A 24,037-nucleotide genomic window follows, 5' to 3' on the forward strand; every position below is an offset into this window, starting at 1 on the left:
AAAATCTGGAGGAAGACGCTCCCTTTTCTCGCTCTGCCTTTTATGTACTTAGTCGTGATATCGCCTCTGCTTTGAAAAGCACTTTTTAAGCCTTGATCCAGAAGAAGGGGGAGCCCTTCTAATTTTGGACACTCCAAAAGACCTTCCTAATGATTCAGTCATTAAGGATGAGTGTTTAGGCAAGAGGTTGGAGGACCCGGGTGATGGCAGGTGCTGAGGGCTTTGCACCTCTCCCCAGGACAACCCTCTCCCCTGCAATTATCAGTGGAGATGAAAGGGGAGTGAGGGGTGAGGGCTGGGGACAGGGTACTGGTGTGTCACCACCTCCCTGCGGTCCCATTCAAGCATCCCAGGATGCAGGAATTGGGCAGAGAAAGCATCCCGCTTCACCTTGCTCTCTCCTGCTCTGGCAAACAGGCTGGAGTCATCTGACCAACCCCTCGCCCTGCCCGAAGGGTGCTTTAAGGACCCCCCCGCACCCACCTCCCCCAGCACCCTCCACTCCAGGCACCCTCAGCATCTTCAGGCGGTCGGGGAGAGTCTCGGGGCTGAACGCTCATCCAGACGGGAGCCCGCCGAGGGCAGATCTTCTTGGCTTCCCTTTGTTGTCCTCTTCCTTGTCGGGTTGTTTGTTGGTTTTTGGGTTTGGGTTTGTTGTTTTTTTTTTTCTTGTTGGTTTGCTTTTTGGTTTCCCCGCCCCCCCCCCGGCTCTTCTGAGCTTTACAAGAGCCTCGGGACTCTTGTAATAGCCCATCATTGTGTTCCGATCCTAATGCACTGTCATTAGCACTGTTGTCTTTTCTGTCTTCTTTTCTTTTCCAAAGGCCAATTTAAATCGCATTAAAATCCTAAATAGCTGGCTTAATTAATGGCTCTCGCTGCTCCAGCTGAGATAACCTCCAGCCGACTAAAGCCACCGCCTCTCCAAATCGGTCCCTGATTTACGGCTCCCCAGGAGTTTAGGGCTGGGAAGGGAGGGGGGTTAAAGCGGATTAAAGCGGGCTCTGGCCGGGCACCGAGCACTCCGGCAGGCAGGGAAGGGAGTGGAGCAGATTCCCTTCAGTCCTGGCACCAGCAAGACCTTGGGGAGAAGTTTGAGGAAGACCTCTGATCTCGGTGTTTGGGTGTTTTTGGGGGAGATTATGTGTTGTTCGTTTTTTTTTTTTCTCTGGGTTTTTGTTTGCTTGTTTTTCCCACGGATCTGCACAGGGGTCTTTTCTGGCTGCACACAGAGGGGTGGTGGAAAATCCCTGAGCAAGGATCTCACCCGCTTTGGGGGCTGTGCTACTCCCCTCTCCTGCTGGGGTAGAGGTAACCCCTCACCCCCCTTTCATCTCCACTGATAATTGCAGGGGATATTGTCCTGGGGAGAGGTGCAAAGCTCTCAGCCCCTGCCATCACCCGGGTCCTCCAACCTCTTGCCTAAACTCTCATCCTTAATGACTGAATCATTAGGCAGGTCGTTTGGAGTGTCCATTATTCCATTTTCTTTCCATTTTCCTTTCTCCCTTTGCTCAATTCCAAGCTAGGGGCTGTCCTGATCCACACAGGCCCAGCTTGGCCTTGCCTCAGCAAAGATTTTGGAGCCACAGCTGTGGAGGATGCAGACCACACAACACAGTCCTCAGCATCCTGCAAACTCAGACACACAACCCAGAGAACAAAATGTGGAAAAGCAAAGCATAAGGTGGACACACATGGACACACAACACAGACCTAACCTGTGCCTCCTGTAAGAGCCCAGCTCTTCCCCTCCTGCATAGCTCACTCTGCTCAAACAGAGCCCACTCGTGGAACACCAAGGGCAGAGCTTCCAACCCTCACAAAACACAACCCACACTGCCCAAACTTTATTCCTGCAGCCCCACAGCCTCACACACATTGTCCAGCAACACAGTGATCACTTACCAAACCACTACCTCAGGGTAGTGGCACTGGAGAGTGCTGATGAGTTCTTATGGCTTGTGGTTAGGAAAGAAGAATGAAACAGAGGAGTTTTCCTTTGGCTATGGTTTGGGTCCTATCCTCCCCCCCCAGGAGCTGTACCAGTGTTTCTGTATCAGAGGTGATGTGTTTTGTTGACAGAGAGCTGGTCCTGAGTGCCTGGGTTTAACATCCCCTTATATTTTGATATAATCTTTAAAGTTAAGCTCCTTTAACAGTAATATACATATGTGTATTACTTATATATAATGTATATGTATATTATCCTGTTTTCCACCGTGACACCTTGCTTCTCCCAAGCTATTTTCTTAATGTTGTCTAAACTTAGCACTCTTTAACAGCCTTAAAAACTGCATGTAACGAAGAGGCTGGTCTTAAAAACTGTTGATCAGCTCCTCAGTCTGAAAAAAAAATTGTCCTGTGCATGCTGACACATCTCTCTTTACTTAGCATGAATGTTGTAGTGAGAGACATTATCTCAGAATTGTTTCTGTTCATGGAAAGAGTTGGCTTACATGACTTGTTAGATGAGGCAGAATTCCTTAACTTAAGTGAAACCAAAAGAATAACTGGGGAAAAAAACAAAGCTTACTGTTTCCTGACAAATGTAGATGAGTTTTAGGATTATGAATATTTAATTTGAGATTAATGACTAGGTGATGTGAGGATAATCTGGAGAACATCTTAAATTGCATATAGACTTCTAGGAGTTGAACATGGAATTAAATAATACTGATAAACTATAGACAGTCAACTGCTTGCTTAGGTTTGCTTCTTGTCAGGGAAAAAAAAAAAGTGCTAAGAAGAGGTAGATTTTAATGTCTTCCGTTGGTAACATTCTATAAACTTGCCAAAGTTTCAGAACAGAGCAGAAAATATATATAAGCTGGAGACTCCTACTAACAGCACCTGTAGATATAAATAATAGACTAATAAAAAGCATGGTATGCTATGAATATTTTATATAAGATTAATCTGTAGGCACTCACGCATGCTTATATTCAATAATGTACACAGGCACAAAAACATGCATATAACCTGGAAAGAAAATAAAAAGGACTTCTGCACTGTTGTCACAGGACTTGTGTACTCTTGTCACCAGGCTATTATGCTTTCTTTTGCAATTCTATGATATATATGCTTTAATATCTTGGAGAAAGGGGCTACCTGTCCTTGAATGAATATAAAATACCCATTGTAGCTGTTAAAATTAACAAATAAGCAGTGACCCTGCACAGTGTAAAAATGTACCAATACAAAACAATAGGTACACATTTTTTTTAATGCACGTGAAGCACAAAAATAATCCATGGACATCAGCGTTTCCCTCATTCCTAATAAAGAAGTAACATCACTTATGAAAAACATAAGATTTGTGACAATATGGATTTTGTTAGTGAAAATATACACAAATTTATAACTCCGAGAGTATCAAAAGATACATATTCCAGCAGATGCCCAAGCACATAAGTAAATCCAAATAAAAAACCTCACTCCAGCCACCCTATTGTCCTCTTCGTGTATCCTCGTGTATCCTCGTGTATCCTTCGTGTCCTCTACCTGCAATCAGAACAGACCAAGCTCTTTTTGCACCATGCATTACTGGGATTTTCATTGTGTTGACAAGATTGTTGGGTTCAGGTAGGGCTGTGTTGTTCTTCCTGCTGTCATCTACACAACCCATCATCAGGTTGTGTTGGCATTTTCTCCTGACTTGTGCTATTTGATGGGGAGAGAGGAATAAGGAAAGGAAAATACTCTCCTGATGTTGGCTCTGACTGCTTTTTGCCATATCATATAGCTTAACTTTTGTTCATCTGGAGCCTGGGAGAGAAAGGAAAAGAAAAGTTCACACAAAGGAGTATGTTGTGCTGAGCCTGAACCAGTCAGATAGAGGGTAAAGGATTGAGCTCCCAAAGTAAGCAAGCAAAAATTATCGTAGTTTTTTGTTAATCCTCTCCTACAGACCACTTGACAATTACCATAGAATAGTGCAGAATAGTAGAATAGTTTGTGTTGGAAGGGACCTTCAAAGGTCACCTAGAATGAACTTTCTGCAATGAGCAGGGACATATTCAAGTAAATCAGGTTACATGTAATCTCCTGAGGAGATGCTGTAGCTGAGGTGATTCAGTATACAGCAATATTGAGCCCTGGGTCTTTCACCCAAATGTGGTCTGCTGCACAAAGCATATCCTTCCCTTTACCAGCTTTTTCCTTTCAAACAATCATAGTTGTTGAAATCAATATGAAGATGACAGATCAGAGGATAAAACTCTGTCACGAAGGAACCAGAAGTAATTGAATACAGCTGGATAAAAGAAAAGCCCTAAAGAAGGGTTTCTGTGCCTGGAAACTTCTCTTCTTTCTTTATTTCTTTTTTTTTTTTTTTTTTTTCCTAAATCTATCAGTGGCTCTGTAAAAGATATTCCCTCTATGTCTAAATCTTTTCTTGCTTTTTTCTTTAGACCTCTGCTGCTGTGTCAGCACAACTACCACCATATCCAGCCAGCTCTAATACAGTATCTTATGGCAACAGATGACATCAGACCAGACCACATAATCACCTCCCTGTACAAATAAATAGTTGTCCTAAAAATGGGATAATTTCACATGACACTCAGAGCACAAAATTGCTGAGGCAATCTGCTGAAAAACCCTACCAGTTATCTCACCTCTTCTCATTTTCTTTTTCTTGGTGTTGCAGCAGGACCAAGGGTGTGGGTCAGGGAGCAATGGCCACAGTGTTTCCTTCTTTATGTACACTCGTGGGCACATTATTTGGGCATGGGTATGTGTGGGGCTCTTCATCTGATGAGCTGATGACATCTTATGTATCCTGGCACCAGCAGCCACTCTGTACAGTTTCCTAAAACAAGTAAAATCTGCTATGGGGAACAGGGATCTCCAGGTTGAATTGCAAGACTCATTAAGGCATTATTTCCATGCTGGTTTTGAGGGAATTTTCCTCTACTTCTTCAGCTGGTGTCTGAGAGCATCCTTCCTCTCAAACACCCTCTCATGACAAGACCAGCTCAGCTCAATAGCTGAATGAGGACTGACTTTTCCAACAGCATCTCCAGCAGCATTGGGTTGACAGGAAAGACAAGCTGGGTGTTTCCACTGCTGGTCAGAGCTGATTAACTTAAACCAGACCTTGTCCTCTCCTCACTGAGTTGCACTTCTTCAGAAATTAATTTCCCCAATCTAAAGCATGATCAGAAGGAAGCCACAAAAGCGTGTGTTTGGCAAGAAACCTAGCCCTTCATCTTGCAGTCTGGTTGAACTTATCCTTTCCTTACTTTTTTCCAGCAGCCTCCTTTTTTTTTGTACTACCATCCCTTTTTCTGTTCTCTGGTGCAAAAGACTGGGGCTTCATCCATCTCCTCTCCATGGTGGTGTTTGTGGTAGGAAATCAGGAAATCCATACACACACACACACACACAAAAAAAAAAAAAAAAAGAAAACACACACAGTTTGTGACAGACATAGCTTCATCTAGAAAGCACCACACCACTCTCTGTTGTTGTGTCAATGAATAATTAATATAGGGAAATAATTATATGCAACAGATTTTTACCTTTTTATAATTTGCAACTTGTTGTCCATGTTTCTGGAAAGCAAATGACTTAGGCTTGTTTTTTTTTCTTTTACTTTTAACCCACGCCTAGCTTGCCTGGAATTGATTAGTTTAAGCTCATGTTGTATAGGCATATTATCTTTAGAAGTTTTAGGCTGTAAATAACCTTCTACTAAATAGTAAAGAGAAGAGTTCCAGTAAATTTTTGTTTGGGTAGAAGCAGCTGCAGGGTAACAGGTTTTTGGATTAAGGGAACAATTACTTATCTGGCATAAATGGTGCACATACTGGCTTAATTTGGCAAGAAGATAAACTTGAATATGACACTGATTTCAGTGCAATATCACTCATTTTAAAATTTACAGACTTATTGAAGTAAATAAATATGTACTCATTGCTACTGTTTTCTTGACGTGTATATATGTACACGTGTGTATATGCATCATGTGGCAGGAGATGCCAAACAAACCTACTCAGTGTTAACACTCTTCACAAATATACCTGACAGACCAGAAGTTTGAAAACACTGACTGAAAATATTTATAGGTTCCTGCACAGCCCTGGCCCAGATATAGAACAGAAACCCAAAAGCAAACCATAAACGAAACCCTAACATCAGAACAACAAGAACCCAAAAATATTTCAGGCATGTGGCACCAGATTTCTGTAGCTGAGCATATGAGCTCATAAATTGGAGCTTAAGACTGCACAAAAATGTGCATAAGTGCCCTTGGTGTGTGTATATGTTTGGTGATGCACAATTTATCTCTATATTCTGTCTGACAAGTGGACACTAATATGTCTCCCATAGCTTAATTAGAAAAGCCATAAAACACCCTGCTGTACAGAGTCAGGATCTCACCCATCTGGGATTTATACTAAGAGATGTTCTTTTCTGGTTTTTCTGTCAGAACAAATGTTTAAATATACCTTCAAGAGCTGAAACGTTTGGAAAGAAATTCTGTTTGCTTAATATAAGCAAGCAATAGCCTACCTCTAATGAAGATTCATCCTTCAGTTTTATTCCTGTCTCTGCTAAAACTGTATCATACACAGTCACCTTAATTTTAAGAAGGACTACATGTGGAAGAAGATAAAACTGTCAGGACTTTGCCTAAAATAATCTTTTTCTATTCTCCTCTCTCCTCTCCCCTCCCCTCCCCTCCCCTCCCCTCCCTCCCCTCCTCTCCTCTCCTCTCCTCTCCTCTCCTCTCCTCTCCTCTCCTCTCCTCTCCTCTCCTCTCCTCTCCTCCTCTCCTCTCCTCTCCTCTCCTCTCCTCTCCTCTCCTCTCCTCTCCTCTCCTCTCCTCTCCTCTCCTCTCCTCTCCTCTCCTCTCCTCTCCTCTCCTCTCCTCTCCTCTCCTCTCCTCATTCAAGAATTTAGATTACAAGTTAATTTTTTTTAAACAGAATAAAATGAGCTCTTGCAGTGCAAAAAGGTGAGGGTGTTCACAGGGAATGTGGTAGCTTAAAAATACAGTAAATTTTTCTTTTAATCATGGATGATATGCACCAATTCATTCTGCAGTAAGAAGGTCTCTGTTTTACTCACAGAAACTACCTGAACTCCTTCTAGGAGTGCATTCAGTGATATGGTATTTTATATCACTGTTATATGCAGCTCTTTGTTTTTTTCTCATCTTGCCCCCAGGGAAAAAATTGTGCATACAGTAGTAAGATTTATTTCTTCGACCAAGTTTTTTATTATAGTCAGGTCGGAGAAAGCACGTTAAAGGAAAGTGCTTTGCACATGATGACAAAATATGTGTTAGTGCTTTAGATTTCTTTTTTTTTCATGGGAGTTTATTTAATCCTCTTACTTCTGTTGCAGAGAAAAATTTCCCTTTTGCTCTCTCACATATTAACTTTGAGTTAAAAGCTTGATTTTTGCCTGAGGAGTTATTGATCACAGTCTTCATTGAAAGATTTGGTGACCATTCAGCAGTTTTAAACCCAGGCCAAGTAATCACCACTTTTAAGAAATATACAATTCCAGAACTAACCTGAGATAAACTGAGATAAACTACAATAGATTCCAATCATTAATATCAGCTTAGGATTTGACCCAAGTTTAGAAAGAATACGTGAATGTTCAAAGGTATGGAAAGCCATCCTAGCTGCAAATATCTGCAAACTGATAGTGCAGTTGTATCTCTGTAATCCTAAACCCAGCTATAGGAGTTAAAGTGAACATTTGTCATCAGAACTTATGCCCTGAATTTTCATTACCTGCATTTTTAAAAATCATGAGTGATACTTGAATCTGATTCAATCCTATGTTGTTACTCACCCTAGGTATAAGAATTGTTCAGTGTCAATCTATAATTTTAACTGAGAATGAAAGCAAATGAGGCAGATATAATGATACAATTTGACTGTACAACTTAGGAGATCTAAGAACTCACTTTCCCAAGACTGAAATTTCCACCCATTCATCTTTCTCAGAGTAACAATGGGATACAATATGAAACACCCAAACAACACACACCTCTAAAAACCCAAATCCAAGCAAACCCAACAACAGAAGCAACCACAAGTGAGCAAACAGAATTGTTCTTCATGACGTAATTTTTCAAAACATGAAATCTGAAGTTTTCCTGCCCTCTTACATTATTTTTTTGTTTGTTTTTTTTGGTCTAGGTGGCACCTGTGTTGTTAACCCCACCGACCTGTTCTGCTCTGTTCCTGGTCGTTTGTCTCTGCTCAGCTCCACCTCGAAGTACAAAGTGACCATTGCAGAGGTGAAGAGGCGCCTTTCACCACCAGAATGCCTCAATGCTTCCCTCCTAGGAGGTATTTTGAGAAGGTAAGTTGAAGGTGAGAATGATCAGTCCTAGGCAGTGCTGCAGTTTCTGTAATTTTGTTTTCTACATATAGAGTATGGTTTTTTTCCTTCCTGGTTGGATAGATCCTCCCAGTTTGGGGACAGAGAAGGATGCAGATTGGGAGTGAACAGTGTTTCTAGGGGAAAAAATCAATAAATCAGAAAAAAATAAGACTGTTTTGAGATTTTTCACAGAAATTCTGCAGTTTTCAGTGACCTGAAACGCAGCTACCCATCAGAGATGAATAGCTGTCATTTTGTCTTGTTTTGAATGAAAAAACAACAAAAAAAACCCCGTGTGTGGAAAATTTCAATGGAGATAAAATTCTGACTTCCTGTTGAGAAAATACTTCAAAGTAAATTATTCTACCAAATCTAGTTAGAGTCCTCACCCATCAAAAACCTAAAAACATGGAGGTCCAGGGATGCCTTTTTCTCCTTGCATGACTTTTGACTACAGAGAAGATAAACTCAGTGGAGTATATGGGTTTTATTTTTCTCATGAGATACTGGAGGAGAAGCAAGCAGTTAGGTACAATTTTGCCTCTCACCCTTCCCTGACACAGGAAACACCTGAGCAGTAGCAGAGAGGAGGAAAGTTGCAAACTGAGCCTCATCTTGCAAGAGGAAAGCAGGGTGGGCACTGTAATTCAGGCAGTCACATATAAATCACAACATCCCTCAGACATCATCTTAGATGACATAAAGCTACTTGAATGCTCTTTGATCCAAGCTAGTTGGGAAGTCACTGGCTATTTCATTGCTCTCACTGAAGGCCACACTGATCCTATAATGAAAGTCATTTTAACCAATCTGCAGTGTTTTCAGATATGTGGTATTCCAAGAGATATCTCCAGCCAGCTTGTAGAGTAAGGACTATAGACAGCAGAATTCAGGGACACAAACCCCATTTGCCTGCCTCTATAGGCACTGAAAGTCAAAATCTACACTCACAAAAGTTTTCCTGTTGCTGCTTCTCCTTGGAGAGGCTTTTAGCTAACAGCCACAGAAATATTCACTTTAAATACCCATTCCCCAGATTTTCTCAATACCAGTGCAAGCTACTAAGAGTGCAAGGACATCAGCCTGGATGTGGGGACTTATTTCCCTCTCTGGTTAGAATGCTTATGAAGCCAGAGATCTCCAGATCTCCTTATCTTCTGCTGTGGTCTCAGCTAGCTCATGTTCCAGCCCCATCTGCAGCATGAACTGAGCCATCAGTGAAATAATTTTCAGCTGCAAGAGGGGAGATGGAGAGGAGATGTGAGGGTGAAATTCTTTGGTATGAGGGTGGTGAGCCCCTGGTTGCCCCCAGAAGCTGTGGCTGACTAATTTTTTGATGCAGACCAAATATCACTCTTCCAAATCAACTCTGGGCATAGGTCAGGAGGAGTGTTAGCAAAAAATTAGCAAAAGCCAAGAGTTACTCCCAGACAGCATTTTGGATGCTCTAATTCTGTTTAATGAAGAAGAGTATAAATGAATAGATTTGCTCAGGCTATACCTGTAGGTGTCACAGTTAGAGAGTAGATTCAAGAACTGTGTAGTTGACCAGCAAAACCAAATCTCATTCATGATTCCTTGAATCTTGTCAGGGTTGGTTTTGCATCCTGTCAGCAGTCACCATCTAGTTCATTTTATTTTTTTTTTTTTTTTCAGAATAATGTGTTCTAATTCTACATTTCCTGACATACAATATGGCCAAAGTTGTTGCATCTCTTAGTGTGTAAAAATGCCCATTCACATGGTGGTATTCCAAACTTGGTTCCTTCTTCTGCCTGAAGTAACTTGAACCTCCACCTCAAAACATCTAGCTAGGCATGCTTCACACTCACTGCTTGGTTATTCTAAGCTGAGGGCCCCTCAATCTCATTTAGGGCTAATAAAATATTTATTGCACAAAGGTAATGGTATAACTGTAGTGATGACTCTGCTATCAAATGAACAAGGTCATTCTTTTGATATGGGAAAGATCCAGGTTCCTGTCACTGCTGTTTAAGTATTTTAACATTAGTTATTTGCTGCCAGCTGGCTGCTGCATTCCTCTAGAATTCCTCTAGAAGGCACAGGTAGAAATTCCCTCAGGCTGAGGAAGAAATTGAACCTGTGTCTGCTGCATAAGTGGATATCTCTCAAATGCTTCAAATGCTGAGGTTCTGCAGCACTGGGAACCATTTTGTGAGAACAAAGTGATTTGAGGTTTGGGATGGGGGCATAGATAACTAGAAATGGCTGGGATTTTAGCTACAGCATTTCCTATTGTCTGATCCTTCCTTTTTGTAAATTTTGGGCTTTGTAGACTCCATTTCTAAGTATTTCAGTTATTCAGCTGAGAGAGGTGGGAAAAGCCCCCTCATTCTAGACTTCTTTTTATTATTATTCTAGAAATTCACATTCCTCTCTCAGTTCCCTTGGGAGCCTGAGGTGCTCAGGCTCAGATATAAGTACTGCACTTGTCAATATTCATATTCAGTCACTGTAAACCCAGGCTTGGTGCCCAAATCAGGGCAATGACTTCCTCTAGGTGGAAAGCTGTCCTGCAGATCTGATGCCCCTGGGACAGGCATTAAAATGTCCAACTCAGTCAAAGGACCCCCATGAAAGGCTTGCACAGAGCAAGCAGGATGGCAAGAAAGAAGCTCTGAAAGATTTTTTCAGTGGTGTCATTAGAGCAGGTATTACCCCAGACATTTGTCAATCAGGTGTGTACAATTTCTTGACTCATTAATGCAGGAAAAAAAGTGCAGAATAAAGACAAGTTTCTCTCTTCTACTGTTCCCTCCTGATAGAGCAAAATCCAAGAATGGAGGACGCTGCTTGCGAGAAAAATTAGACAGACTGGGACTGAATTTGCCTGCAGGAAGAAGAAAAGCAGCAAATGTCACACTCCTGACTTCCTTGGTAGAAGGTAGGGTTTATAATATTGCCATATACTATAAACATAATTAATATTCATTGTCTACCACAATTTTCAGCCAGAGTGTTAAATACATAGTCTGTGTTCTATGCAAAGAGAAGAACTGATTTGCCTAAAGCCACAAAGAGAACAAGTGGCAAAATGGAAGTTCACTCTAAGATAACTTAGCTCCCAGCAAGTGGTTTGGTCGTACAGTTTCCTCAGCATTGATCTGTCCTTTCTGTGCTAGGATATAACTAACAAATCAATGATCCCAGTGTTCTTGTAAGAAAGATTAATATCTCATACCAACTCTATCAGTAGGTTTGCTTATCCTCCTTTTTTTTTAACTTGTGAATTTCCTGGAGCTGATCCAAAACTGTGGTTGTTTTTTTTTTTTCCCATAAGAAGGCATAATATTTAGACAAGACTTTTCCCCACACACATAAATGAATGAAATCTGTTTCCAGATAAACTCTAGACAGGCCCAGGAGATACTTTCTTGGCCTTTATTTATTGTTTAAATAACACTCACCAAATACTGCCAGGCTCTTCAGAACTTCAGCTGGGAGATGCAGGTTCAAACCCCTCAGGCAAAAGGGAAGAAATTCTACCTGAATCTCTTCTATTCTGGGTGAATCCACTAAGTACTCAGTTTGTTGTCTGGCTGCAAGTAGTAGCTCTGGGAATTTCAGATCCCTCCTCCTTGATGTTGAGAGTACTCAGCTCATCCTAAAGGTCAACACCTTATAGGATGATAACCTAAAAGGTCGATACAGATCTAGGCAAGTAGGCTAAGGTCTCAGCACATATTACCCCAGAAACACATAATTACAGTAAGGTTGGGACTGGAATGGACCTCTGGTGATCCTCTAGTCCAACCCTTTTGCTCAAAGCAGGATCAGTAAGAAGAGGTTGCTCAGGACCTTGTCTACTCAGGTTTTTAGGATCCCAAAGGATGTAGAAATAGTATTGAATCCACAACAATCAATGGTTTTCAGCACCTAAAATAAGGCACTGAGGTTCTCAGGGGCCAATAAGCACACCATGGAGCTGCTCTGAAATACAGGTGGGTCCTTATCACACCTGCTTGTAATAAAGAGAAAGCCATAAAAGAAATGCAGCCTTAAAAAAGGGAGTTTTCTCCCCTAGTTTAGAGGAGTAAGGACTCTTCCTGTCTTCCCAGTCCTTCATGTATCTCAGTTCTTAGCAGGGAAGAATAAACAGAGTTATGTGGCCAGCTTGTTCATTAGAAGACATTGAGAATTAATCTACCCTTTTTCAGCTCCTCACCTGGGCTCAATGGCAAAGTCCTTTTGCTGGAAGTCACAATTCAATTCCTTTTTCCCAGGGACTGAGCTGTGTTTGCCTCCCTGCCCTTTACTCAGAGGCAACAGCAAACCTGTTCTCACGCTCATGATATTGCTTTTCTTCTTGGGCTGCCTTCATGTGAGTCCTGAAGACATACTCTGAGAAGCCTGAGCTCACTTGTACAGGGACCTGCTTGCCTGGACATCAATCATGAATTTTGTCAAATAGGATTTTGGGGAAAGGCACCCCCAGTATGTGAACATAACAACAGGAAACAAATGAAGCTGATTTTCTGCCTCTGTAACCAGTCTCTGTTCAACTCAGCAGTGCTCTTGGAATTCTTTGTGGTAGAAGTTGGCCTCCTTTTGTACATCCAGATATTACTTGCAAGTGGTACTAACTTGTAGCATGGTTTCTGCAAGGAAACCTGGAGCTCCCACTGCTGGAGAGAGCAGAAATTGGAAGGTAGGTTTATTCTGGGTTTTAAAGAGGAAACCATGAAAAGAACAGTCCTGGCTATTTCTGCCTGATGTCAGTACCCAAACTGACATCTTGATTTGTTAGTCTTATTAAATCCCTAAGTATCAGTTGCACTGTGTGGACTTCTCATAACAATGCAGGTTTGTGCCACTCTTGGTTACTTGAGATGGTTTTAGGTTTATTATTAGTAAATATATTTACAGTCTTCAATGTATTGAGGCTTTTCACATCTCTGTAATAACTCTTGAATAACCTGTTTGAGGTAAAAAAAGGCAAAATTAGTAGTATGTATGTATTTAGGTATATTGACTTGTCTTGAAAGTCTCTGGCATGACTAAGATTTCTCTTCCTCTAAATAGACCAAAATCCTTGAGTTCTGGGGGGTCCTGTTAGAGTTCAATAGAGGAACTGCAATGAATTCCTGGGCTGTGGTGGTTGTGTGAAGATCCAGACTTTGTCAACATTATTCTTGTTTTCTTCAGGCTTATTTAGAGTCCAAGTAAGGCTGCTTTGAGTTTGCTGTTATTCTTCTTTGGGATGGGTTGCATCTTAGTGTGTTTGGTAGGTACTTCTGGGGCTTGAAGTGGGAAGTGTCTGGAAGATCATTTCTGTTCTTTATGTTGAACAGAACACGTAAATCGGGGCAATGGGTGGAAGGACAGACTGGGGGAGCAAGCTCAGCATAGCAAGACTCTCCACAGCAGCATGGGCCACATCTTTGTGCAAGCTGTAGGTGAGGGATGCCCTCTAGTGCCTGGATTAGGTGAAGGAAAAGGTCTTTACCAGCTCTAAATGGTTTTACCAGCTCTAAAAGGAAAACTACATTTGAACTAACACAATAAAGGCTCCTCCATGAAATACCAGCATTGCCAAAGCTAAGCTCAATGCTAGCTCAAAGGAGTCAGAAGCCTCCCCAGGCAGGAGCAAGGAAGGATGTGAGATGGGAGATGTTCACATCTCCTTGGACTGGTCACTTATAAGGCAGACACACAGCATAAATGTTATGGAAGGCATGGGTAAAAGCAATGTATAAATGGATTTAAAACCACATAGTTATTTACAAAAACTGTATGATTATTTACAGAAAAAGTACTTACAAAAAAAAAAATCTAGGTTTGGTTTTCCTGTCAAACCTCAGACACTAAATTTACCAGACATAAAACTGACAGTGTTCATCCTTTGGGGACCAAAATTCTTGAGAAAAATAGGTCAGTGGTTACTTTTTTCACCCTGCTATCAGCTGTCACACTTCTCCCCCACCAGCCTTTGTTTAAATATCCTTCCATTTGTTCCTTCTCCCTTCTCACCCTACAAATAGAAAAAAAACCCCAACTTTCCTTCCACCTCCAACCTGTCCCTCCTCCCCTTGGGTTGGGTCTGGAGCATCCGGAGGAGGCGAAGCTGAGGAGAGAGTGGGAGGTTCAGCTGCTGAATGTCCCTCTCCTGGGACACAGCTTCTGCCTTCACTCTACATAGGAGCATCTCTCACTCTTGTTAGACCCAAGAGATGCCCACGCTGCTCCTTGCACCTGCCCACAGAAACCTGTCAAGGCACAAGGGTTGGTCTCTTCCCTAAGTCTTTCCAGAGCTTACTCTGCCCATTCATTTTCAGCAAATGTCCTTTTCCATCATGCAAAGCTCTCTGGTCAATTGTCAAATTATGTAGGAAAGGCAGAGCTGCCTTTAGCTGCAAAGCCCTGTGCTGGATGGAAAAAGAAAGAGTCAGTGATTCCCAGTTCTTTGTCACTGCAGGAGGAAAGAGCTGGAGATAAGGCATGCAGGGAAATTTGATTTTAGATTGAAACAAAGCAACTGTCTATAAAAGCCAGGGAATTTTGGAGCTTCTTACCTTTAGTGTGATGTCTCCCTGACATGTATAACAAATAGGGAGGAGAAGGCAAACCTAAAGGGAAAGAAGTCATTTCATCCCCATCTTTCCCCAGAACAAATGTTTGCCTAAGTTATGATGTAGAAAAAGAAATACCTGTTATATTTTGTGGAAATTACTTTCCTTGCCAAGCAGGCTTATTTCTTCCTGTGCAGGATTGCAAGGGACCTCTAGTCCCAAAATAATGCACAAAGAAGTATAACACAATCCATTTCTGAATAATTCATCATTTGTTCCCAGTTCAAAATGAGATATTTGTTCAACAATGAGACAGGAGACAAGATGTTCTGCAGAGTGTTTTCATGTCCAGTTTTCTGGTTTTATTTAGAACTGCCTATTCTATTTTTATTTTGATTGCCTATTCCTCATATCATATGGAATTGTATGCTAATAAATATGCATACTTAGAATGTGCACCTCTACTATACATCATCTTTCCATTGCCACTTAAAGCATATTTTAAAAATCTGTGGATTCATTTTTTTACAATAGGTACATTTGTATATTTTATATATATATATATATCCTACATCCACCCACATACAGATAAGTCATTGGGGCAAGTTTTATATTTTTGCATTGTTTTCTCAGATAATCAAAACAGTTTAGTATTATTTTTTCAGCTCTACTAAATAATACACACCATCTTTGAAATTAGAAGTTGTAATTAATAATAATTCACATTTGCATTCCTTTTTTTTTTACCATTAAGTGAAAAGATACAGATTTCATGTCAGTTTCTTGCTAATCTTTTTAAATAAATGCCTATACTTAATCTCATTAAAAGCAAAAACCTGGTGCTCTTCTGCAGTTGACTTACTCTTTAAGTTTTTATTTAAGGACGAAGTAAAACTGCAGCTGAAACAGAATTTTTGAAGTAACTCAGGAGAGATTTAGAAGTTATTGTTTCCATCTGTACCATTTCTCATCCATGAACAGGTTTGGGATAGATATTTTAACTACAATACTGTCAGTCAGATCTTTGCCTGTCCATTCTGATTCCTTGTCAACCTACCACTGAAATCCATTTTCATTTCACTGAAAATTATTTTATTTTTGCAGAGCTGTCAACTAAGTGGAAGCCATTTCTCCTTTTGATTCAGAGACAGGGATTGCTTATTAAAGTCTTCTTTTTTAGACATACTGGAAATCATATTTTAAAAATCCAGATAAATGGATGATTTGGAATAGAGGTTGGAATAGAGTCCCTTAGGACTCATGCTGCTCCTGGAACTGCTCCCTTGGAAGTTTCCATTTTCTTTGGCAGCCCCATCCTTGTTGGGGTTGAGATTCATCTCATCATCTCTATCATAGTTGTATCAGTCCTCTCAAATCTCATGGTAGTCAACAGGAGAAAATCAGCAGTTCTAGGTGATTAAAAATTTAATCAAATTAATAATTAAACATTTGATTATGTTGCTCAGAACAGCTGTGGAATCTCCATGCTTGGAAATATTCAAGAAGAGGATTAAAAAGTTTATGAATAACCTAACCTAAGGCCATGCTTTCAACAGAAGGTGATCTCCTGAGCTCCCATCTAACCTGGACTGTCTTATAGTTTCTCTGATCCACTTTTGCCTTCTGCTTTAGTATAGGATGATACACTCTTCAAGTGCTATCTTGTCTCCATTGACTTGAAACCACTGGGTCAGATGTCAATATTGACATTTAATCTGAGGAATTCCACTGTACACATTCTCAAAGAGAGCTGTTACAAGTCCTGCATCCCTGCTAACTGCACACCTGGAGCATCAGTCTGGTCTCCGAAGAGAGAATGGTCCAATGGAAACTCTCTTGATGGCAATCAAACACACAGCTCTGAGCAAAAGAAAAATAAAATAAAAATCTCAACAACACTAACTCCAAAACTGTTCTGGAGTACATCTCTTAGTCATTCATGCAGATGTGCTTCAACATACACCTCTGGTAGCTGACCTATTTCTACCTTCTGCGATGAGATGAGAGAAAGCATCATCTGGAAATGCCTATTTCCCACCAGGGAAAGACTGATGTAGGCACAGATGTTCACACTCCAGGCAGCTGCACTTGATCAGATAAATCCCACACCAGGGTTGTCAGAGTGGCAGCATGCAGGCCAGTGTTCAGTAAACCCTAAAATAAATTCAGAGAATCATAGAATGATTTGGGTTGGAATGGGCCTTTAAAAGTCAGCTAGTCCAACCCTTCTGCCCTGTGCAGAGACATCTTCAACTAGATCAGGTTTCTCAGAGCTCCATCCAACCTGACTTACCTGCCCCATCCCTGGAAACATTCAACCACCTCTCTGGGCAACCCTGCCCACTACCCACATCATAACTTTTTCCTTATATGTAATCTAAATTGCCTCTCTTTTAGTTTAAAACCATTACTCCTTGTCCTATCACAGACAGGCCCTACTAAAATGTTTGTACCAATCTTTTTTTCTGCCATCCAGAGAGACCTGGACAGGCTTGAGGAGTGGGTCTGTGTCAGCTTGACGAAGTTCAGTAAGGCTGAGTGCAAGGTTCTGTACCTGGGTGGGGGCAACCCCAGATGCAGATGCAGCTTGGGAGAAAATGGGTTGAGAACAGCCCTGAGGAGAAAGACTTGAAGGTGTTGGTTGATGAGAAGCTCAAAGTGTGCCAATTACCAGAAGGCCAACCATAAAATGGGCTGTATCAAAACAAGAGAGACCAGTGGGTGTAAGGAGGTGGTCGTCCCCCTCTACCCCACTCTTGTGATACCCCACCTGCAGTGCTGGGTCCAGTTCTGGAATTCCCAACACCCGAAGGACATGGAGCTCTTGGGGCAAGCAGAAGAGGCCATGAAGATGATCAGAGGGCTGGAGCAGCTCTGCTATGGACACAAGCTGAGGGAGTTGGGCTCATTTAGCCTAAAGAAAGGAAGGCTCTGGGGAGACCTTACATCCTTTCAGTACTAAAACCCCTCCTCTTGACTTGCTTCACATCTTTCTTGTGCTGAGGACTCCAGAACTGGACACAGCACTCCTGGGTTATCTAATTGAGTGGGGAGGCAGAGGTTCTTCCAGGAGTGTTTGACACCATGGTATCCATTCTTCATTGAGGTAGAGATGTGCTCATTGCTGGCATCTGTCACAGACTTCTCACAAAACCTTGTCAAGCCCTTTGCCTTGATTTCCACAACTATAAAGCAGCAAATGTGAACTTCATTGTTATCCTTTTTTTGTTTTGTTTGGTCCATTTTAATTGCAGTCTGTTTGGAAACAGGATTTTATCTTGTGCTTGACTTTGGAGTCTCCTCTTCTTCTGTGTGGGACACTTGTATCAACCCCCTAAGCAAATATAGAAAGATGTGTGTTATCCCTACAGCTCACTCCTATGCTAGAAGGCTATTTTCCTTCTAGAGACAGAGAAGTGTGGCACCAAAAGCTTCATCTCAGCTCTTCAGAGTGATTCATTCACATCTTCCAATAATTTCCATGCCTGAAATATCAATCATGAACTGGGCTTACCAAACTTGAGCAGCTGCTCAATACTCACTGGTCACAGGGGTGGGAAGCTAAAACCAAGTATTTTGACTAGTATTTTCTCGTGAAAGGAGTTGCATCTTTATCTTTTGGCTGTCATAAAAAAAAAATCTGTAACTGAGTTTGGGAATGAATGTCTACAAAGGTCATTGGATATTGTATTATTGATTTTTTTTTTTAAAAATGAAGAAATACTGTAATGATAATAGCAACCCTAGAAACTAACTGACCCATTTTGTTTGCCCACAGGGGAAGCATTACACTTGGCCAGGGATTTTGGCTACACCTGTGAAACAGAGTTCCCTGCCAAGGCAGTAGGTGAGCACATTGCCAGACAGCACATGGAACAGAAAGAGCAGACAGCGAGGAAAAAGATGATCCTAGCGACAAAGTAAGAAGGGAGGGGACACTGAAAAAGAAATCTGTCACACCTCTATTTTGGATGTGGGGTCTGGGGGAGGGAGGAGTGGGAGTATGGAGCTGGGCTTGTGGTGCCTGCAATCACAGCAGTGCTCACTGGGAGCAATCCTCTTTGGAGATGCTCTAAGGGAAACCTCATTGACTGCAATGATGTTTTAGTGTCTCTGCTTCCATGGAGAAGCAGATGTATCTTCTCAAGAGGCTTTGGTTTAGATGAGAGGAGGGGACATTATTACATGGTCAGATCTACAGGAGAGAGAGTGGTTTTGCCTCCTGTTTGCATGTGAGCAGATCTAAGCTTATTCTGAGAAAGGGATCTTATATTTGCTTATAAATATCTAAAGGGGGTGAAGGGTGACAAGAGAATGGGGCCAGACTCTTTCCAGTGGTGCCCAGTGACAGGACAAGGGACAGTGAGCACAAACTGGGACACAATAAATTCCAGCTGAACATGAGGAAAAACTTGTTTACTTTGAGGGTGACAGAGCACTGGAACAGGCTGCCCAGAAAGGTTGTGGAGTCTCTTCCTGGGAAATACTCCAAAGCCACCATCCTGTGCAACCTGCTCTAGGATAACCTGCTTTAGGAAAGGGAATGGACTAGACGATCTCCAGAGGTTTCTTCCAAGCCCCACCATTCTGTGATCTTGTGAAGTCCTACCTGCTGCAGGATAATTCTCATTAATCTACAGAGGGAGAGCTGCAGAGGGACAGATCCTCCCTGGATGGAAATTGCAGGAGTTCCCCTGAAGTCAAAGGCATTGGAGCAGTGTACCCAAGCAGGGGGGCTTTAAAGCCATTAAGGACACACAGAGACATTTGACTTTGCTCTGAACAAGCCACATACCTCCCTGGAGGAGTAACATCGTGTCAGGATAACTTTTCATTTAGGTTAATTAGCCTTGATGAGGGAGGAATTAGCCTTGATGAGCCAGCCGTGGGAAAGCAGAATAAATAGTCTGCATGGAACAGGAGACCTACACTAGATGTGTGGTAATGTCTGCATGGGGTAGCCTTGAATATAGTCACACTCTCCCTGTGCTTACTGCAGTGTTACACAGGGAGGCTGCAGCAGAGATAAGGACTGAAACCTGAGGTCTCAAACCATCACCAGCCTCTTTCCCCCAGTGATGGAAATGTTTGGGAATCAGCCAGGCTGAGATATAGGCTGAGATATATCCAACCTGGTGAAATTACTCTGTAGAAAGGGTTCTTTGTACCCCAAAAGTCCTTCTGTTTTGTCTGTTTCTGGAGAATAGGATTTATGGCCTTGGTGTCTCTCTTCAGTGCAGAGCTCTGCACCCTGAGGGTGACCCAGAGGTATGCACTGAAACATCTCAGGCTTGAGAATCCCATGAATACAGCTTGTGATCCTTCCCTAGGGTGCTAAGCAGAGCAAAATGGATCTCAGGGGACATTTTGCTACTTGTAAAGGTGATAAGAGACCTCACACAGCATGCTCCTAAGTACCTTGTGGGTTAAAAAAGATATTATAAGTGGAAAATTATCGTACCCTTACCTACATCCACGTTTATTTTAAGGGCCCAAGGGGTTTCAGAGCCAGGAAAATTAACCAGCTGGCAAGAAGTAGCTCCTCTCCACAGGTTGTCTTTCCATGGCTGTATAGCCCACTAACAACCTGATGCCCTAAGTCTGTAAGAGCTGATGGTACTGATGGGCAGTACAACCTCAGCAGGGTTAAGGTTGTAAGTTAACCAAGAGGGAGGATTTGCCCCATAATATATTTTGCCCCATCTATAAAAGTTGTGGCACTTCAGGGCATGCTCTAGAGGCTGAGATAGAAGTTTGTTGGGTTTTTTGTTTTGTGGTGGTTCTTTTATTTGTCTTTGGGGGGGGTGTGCGGATGGTTGGACTTGGTGATCCAAGAGGTCCTTTCCAACCATGACTATTCTGTTATTCTGTGATTATTCAACCATATGATAGGAACCTTTCCACTTCTTTTCTGGCTCTAAGGGGACATCACATTGCCATGGGTTCTAGCAATCAGTGGGGAACCCTTATGTCCAAAGGCTGTTCAACTGAGAGGCACACAAGAGTTTCACTACTCTTTCTCACTGCCTCATACCTTCTTTCTCAACCTCCCTTACTACTGGAGAGCCATAGGTGTGCATTCCACTTAATGCCCATGAACTTTTGGCTTGTAGAATGGTATCTTGCACTTCTAAGGAATAAAATATCTTCCCCCCCTTCTAGCAATAAATAGATCAGAGAGGGCTGTGGATAATACAAGGATGTCATATCCTATAAAGTGATTTAACAGGGCCAGATGGGTCAATGTGTGTGCTGCTACTGCCCTCTCCTGGAAGGAGAACAGGGAGCCAGCCCAGTCCTGGCCAGATACTACAGAAAACACAAGGCCATGACATCTTAGTATTAGCATGACATTTTCTAGCCATGATCCCATGTAGCTGATAGTAGGCACTCTACTTTAGCCATTTGTCAGGAGTTTCAGCCATTCAGTAGGCATACATAGCCTCTAGGTTTGTCATTTCACAACTGCCTGGCCTCAGGCACTTGTGAGTTGTGACACCAGAAAAAGTGGTGGATTGCTCTGCTGCCACCAAAACCAACACTGAAATTCCAGGGTGGTAAAATCACTCAGTACAAGCTTGGAAAGAAATGGGCAGAGCCATGGCCTGTGTGTGCTGTCACTGCCCATTCTGGAATAGAGTCAGAAGCCCCTAGAAGTTTGTCTTTGGCAGAACTGGGCAGATTTCCACATTGAGGAAGAGTAAGAGGAAAGAAAAGAATTATTTTCCCAGTTGCAAGTATATAGATGAAACTCAATCCTGGACTCAAACATCCAACTTCAACGTGTTGGTTCAGTTGCCCAAACAGGCACCCACTGCCATTTGAGATGAAGAGGGTTGTCCAGCACCAGTTACCAGTTCCTGCTGGTTATCAGTTGCTGCTCCAGAAGCACACAGGTCTCTTCTTGTTACTCTGTTGTATCTGCAAGTTATTATAGATGTCTTGGGTCCTACATATCTGCATGTGAGTAACTAACCCTTAACGCCTACAATGCAGATGTCTCTGGTGTCCAGTAGCTACCAGTGTTCTCAAGGCTATCTATACCCTATAAATAATACAATAACTAATCAAGCAATCCACCCACCCTGCGTGGAAGCAATTCAGGTGCCATGAACAGAACTGTGGTCCACAGGATGAAGATTGCCACTTTAGATGCCAGTTGCCCTCTTTAATACATGGAGGTCACTAAGCTTGATGCAACTCTCTCTTCCCTGATCTGAAGTTATGTTGGTAGAAGTACAGTGAATGAAATAATGAACTTTCTGACATGGAACAAAACATATTCATTGTGTTAAAGTAGCTGACCTTCTAAAAATACCTCCTGGAAATGATGCCTCACATTTTCAACCTGAAGGACAGTAGTATTTGATGCAATAAGATGCTGCCTGTTCTAGAAATTTGATGGTCTAGATAGTGAAGAATCAGAGATTTACCAGATGATTCTAATGGGAAGAAGAGATGATTGAGCTGTGTAGCCAGCATACTGAATAAAAGTGACAGAAAGGGCAGGATGGGAGTGAAACAAGCTTTGATTAAGAGCTGAATGCATAAGAAAGGAGTAAATAATGAGAGCAGTCAATCTTCTACTATTTCTCTGCACTCACCTCTTGACTGAGATGATGATTGTCTGGGCACTCCAGAGTAAAGAAAAAGGAAAAAAAAGGCTTCAAGGAAAAAAAGGCTGAATTGTCATAATTCCAGACAAAGTGTTCTGATACTGGCCTATAGTCGTTAGAAACCCTCAGGACATGTTTACAAAGTCCACCTAGAAATGAGGAAAAAAATAAAAAAAAAAAGAAAAGGAAAAGAAAAGAAAAATCTGAGATTTTATTTTAGACAATCTTTCAGCATGTGTTAGTTCACCTTACAGAGGTGTGGGAGACCCTGAATGGTTTTACAGCAGGGGACAGGGAGACCCTGAATGGTTTTACAACAGGGGATAGCACCTCATCAGGCTGCAGCTAGAACAGATGCAGAGCTGCTGAAAACCACCTCAATAATTGCACTTGATGGAGAGGGAAGATGTCCTATGGGAAAAATCACAGAGTGTCACAGCACAAGGACTTCCACATGAGAGAGAGGGGCAGAGTCACATATTTACGTGGATAAAACTAGAATAGTGTGAATACCAATTTTAATGTGGATTTTTTTATACCTAGCACAGGACAATCAGCATCTGCCTTCTAACACTATGTCCTCAATTTGTTGATTTGCTGAAAAGTAGCTCTGAGATCAGGTGCACAGGACTTGCTGAGCTATATATATTTGGATGGGCAGTTCTGCCAGAGTTGGAATATATCAGACTCATGGACAAATGTTTCCCCCATTATTGTTCTCATTAAAAGGCATTTGCTTTGGTCATGTCTAACAATAGGATCATGGACTAGATGGGCTCTTGTTTAGATCCAGTACAGAAATTTATATTTTTTCCTGGCAAATCTGACCATCTATCACAAATCATTAGATGCCACCATTGCAGAGGTGACCAGGACCCTTTTTTATTAATCTTTAGTCCCTTAAACAGCACAAACATCTTTGCTTTTTCAAAGTCACAGTCCAGCTAAGCAAATAATTGTCAGCCCCTCTCCCTGTCACTACTCCAGGTGATGTTCTCTGGGTAGTGGAGGCTCTGAGACACCACTTTGCCTAGAAATCCCCTTGAAAAATGTAGGTTACTGCCTTTTATGGGTTTTCATGTATAATAAAAAAGTTCTTTTCTTTTCTTTCAATCTGCCAAGGCTCAGTAAAGCCTTTTGACATGTGAAGATAGAAGGGAACTTAATTGCACACTTGGTTCTGACACTTCCCTTTGTCAAAATACAAGAACTTTTAAGATGAACTTTTTCAACAGGTAGAAAGTAGAGGTTGGAGGAAGGAGAGAAGAGCAATGCTGTCAGGGCCAACTGGGGATAGTAGATTGTTTAGAAGCAAAAATGACTGACTGTTTTCAGTTGTTGAAAGGAACTGTTTTTCCTCTAAGGACCTGATTCATTAAAACTGTATGCTGCATTTACATACATTTCTGCTGAATGCCTCTTTTTGCCTGAAAGGCTAAGACGATGCTGTCTTTTCAAGCAGTCAGTGTCTAGGTCTGTACAGATGACAAGCATTTGCTGAAATCAGGCTTGGATGGACTCCAGCAGCACAGCAGAAAA

At 41.9% G+C, this 24,037-nt stretch overlaps 1 protein-coding gene across 2 annotated transcripts in view; it reads left to right on the forward strand.

Annotated features, from left to right (window-relative positions):
* TFAP2D (transcription factor AP-2 delta) overlaps positions 1 to 24,037 on the forward strand; it is a 50,440-nt gene that overhangs the window by 9,713 nt on the left and 16,690 nt on the right. For both annotated transcript variants that reach the window (XM_008499825.2, XM_030448071.1), the window contains 3 exons: positions 8,166 to 8,331; positions 11,139 to 11,257; positions 18,661 to 18,802. In XM_008499825.2, the coding sequence (XP_008498047.1) occupies positions 8,166 to 8,331; positions 11,139 to 11,257; positions 18,661 to 18,802 (427 nt within the window). The remainder of the gene's footprint in view (positions 1 to 8,165; positions 8,332 to 11,138; positions 11,258 to 18,660; positions 18,803 to 24,037) is intronic.

The sequence above is a fragment of the Calypte anna genome, chromosome 3 (genome assembly GCF_003957555.1).
Source record: "Calypte anna isolate BGI_N300 chromosome 3, bCalAnn1_v1.p, whole genome shotgun sequence".
In the NCBI taxonomy this organism is placed as follows: domain Eukaryota; kingdom Metazoa; phylum Chordata; class Aves; order Apodiformes; family Trochilidae; genus Calypte; species Calypte anna.